Source organism: Rhagoletis zephyria, unplaced genomic scaffold, assembly GCF_001687245.7.
Source record: "Rhagoletis zephyria isolate East Lansing unplaced genomic scaffold, Rhagoletis_zephyria_1.1 Rzeph_scaffold_17717, whole genome shotgun sequence".
Taxonomy (NCBI): domain Eukaryota; kingdom Metazoa; phylum Arthropoda; class Insecta; order Diptera; family Tephritidae; genus Rhagoletis; species Rhagoletis zephyria.
The window spans coordinates 8,866-10,627 of record NW_016174778.1 but is presented as its reverse complement, the minus strand read 5'-3'; the positions used below and the strand labels follow the sequence as shown (position 1 = coordinate 10,627).

Below are 1,762 nucleotides of genomic sequence, written 5' to 3'. Positions count from 1 at the left end.
TTGGCGGACGCGTTGAAGACTACCCTCAGCTTGGTCGTAACGCTAGATTCTTTAATGACTGGGTGGTGTGGCATATAATCNTCTTGCTGTAGCTGAGGTCCAACAAACAATGCGTCATTAAGCGAGTTACCCGTGGTGGTTTTGGCGGACGCGTTGAAGACTACCCTCAGCTTGGTCGTAACGCTAGATTCTTTAATGACTGGGTGGTGTGGCATATAATCCACCTCACTCGTCGTTTCAAACACCTCCTCCATGTGACCCATGTCAATGAGCTCTCTCATGAACTCATCGTAGCGCAAACGCAAATCGCTGTTGCTAGCGAGCCTTCGTTCTATGCATAGCAGGTTACGTATTGCGAAGTTTCGTGACTCACCCAATACAGTGTTAGGTTTAAGCGGTAGTTCAACCACAAAGCGACCATCCGGCATTCTTTGATGTGTAGAATTGAAGTGATTCTCGCAGAAGTTTTCCTCATGCGTGAGATGCTGTTTCTGCGGCGAGTCTTCGAGCTCCCATAACCTAGCGAGCGCTCGATCTAATTGCACATCGCAATGCAGCGATGGCAAACTAGGCGTTGGCGAACCAAAATTGTCAACGTTTCCAAATAAAGTCCAGCCGAAAACAGTTGTCTGCGCCATAGGCGTGCCAGACGGACCCTTTCGAAGCTCCGCACAGATTAGTTGATCCATTAAATCCATGCCTACGAGTACGTCTATGCGGCCAGGCTTCGCGAAATGTGGATCAGCTAGGAATAAGCCTTGGATATGTGGCCAATTAGAAACACTCAAGGTCTGCGTCGGCAAATCGTTGGTGATTTTCGGAAGAATCAGCGCGGTAATATCGTAGCATTTATCCGAACAATTAGACGAAAGCGTGAGCAGCGTTTCGCAAGGCGGTCGCTTTGCGATGAACAAATTCCTGTGACAAATACAGAAGACGATGAACGTGTTAATCCCAAACGCTGTACACATGCCTCCGTTACAAAAGAGGCGTGCGACCCGGTGTCGAACAATAAACGTGCTGTCTGCCAATGACCAGCGCAGTCTCGAATCTTTACTAATGCGGTAGATAATATAACTGATTTTTGCGTTGCAGGTAGCGGAATGGAACCAGCACTTAAGCAGGACGAAACGTGTGAAGCAGCGCTATTCACTGCTAAAGCGGTGGCAGATGAACCAGTTGCATGGTTGCTTACAGATGCGGGATTCGAAGCGGCTGCGATGGCATCGACGACATGAGCCGATGTGGCGGCGGGTGAACGTGTATTACTGTGAAGCAGCGTATCGTGTCGTTGATGACATATTCGGCAAGCGGATGAGCTATTACAGCGTTCTTTGTAATGCCCTGGACTTAAACAATTCAAGCAAGCTTTGGATTCTTTAATAAATTTAGATTTTGCAGTAAAATCTAAACTACGAAATTTGTCGCAAGAGTAGATCTTATGAGCTGCATTGCAGTACATGCAGCGCGCGGGGTTTTGCTCTGGAATTGCGTGAAATACTTTGGTTGATTTCGCCGCATATTTATGAGTCGTCGGCTGCCTGCGGAACAGGCGCGGTAATCATTGCCAATGAGCGGCACCTAATCTCCAGAAACGTTGTCAGTTGTTCGTTGCGGGTTTCGAACGCGAGTTTATTTACTGTATTATGTACCAATCAATCGTCCCAGAAGTCTACGGGACGCCCTAATGCTTTAAGCTCTCGTATGTGGTGCTGAGTTGCATCGAGAACACACTTTATAGCATCAGCAGTATCACCTGAAG

At 47.7% G+C, this 1,762-nt stretch overlaps 1 protein-coding gene across 1 annotated transcript; it reads right to left on the bottom strand.

The window, feature by feature from the left end:
* Window positions 1-23: 23 nt before the first annotated feature.
* On the bottom strand, window positions 24-1,521 carry LOC108379926 (uncharacterized; the record flags this gene model as incomplete). Its single annotated transcript, XM_017636293.1, has 3 exons — window positions 1,461-1,521; window positions 999-1,407; window positions 24-918 (listed from the first exon to the last, which is right to left on the bottom strand). Coding segments are annotated over exons 1-3 (1,365 nt in total), but the record flags the coding sequence as incomplete, so codon positions are not given.
* Window positions 1,522-1,762: the final 241 nt, after the last annotated feature.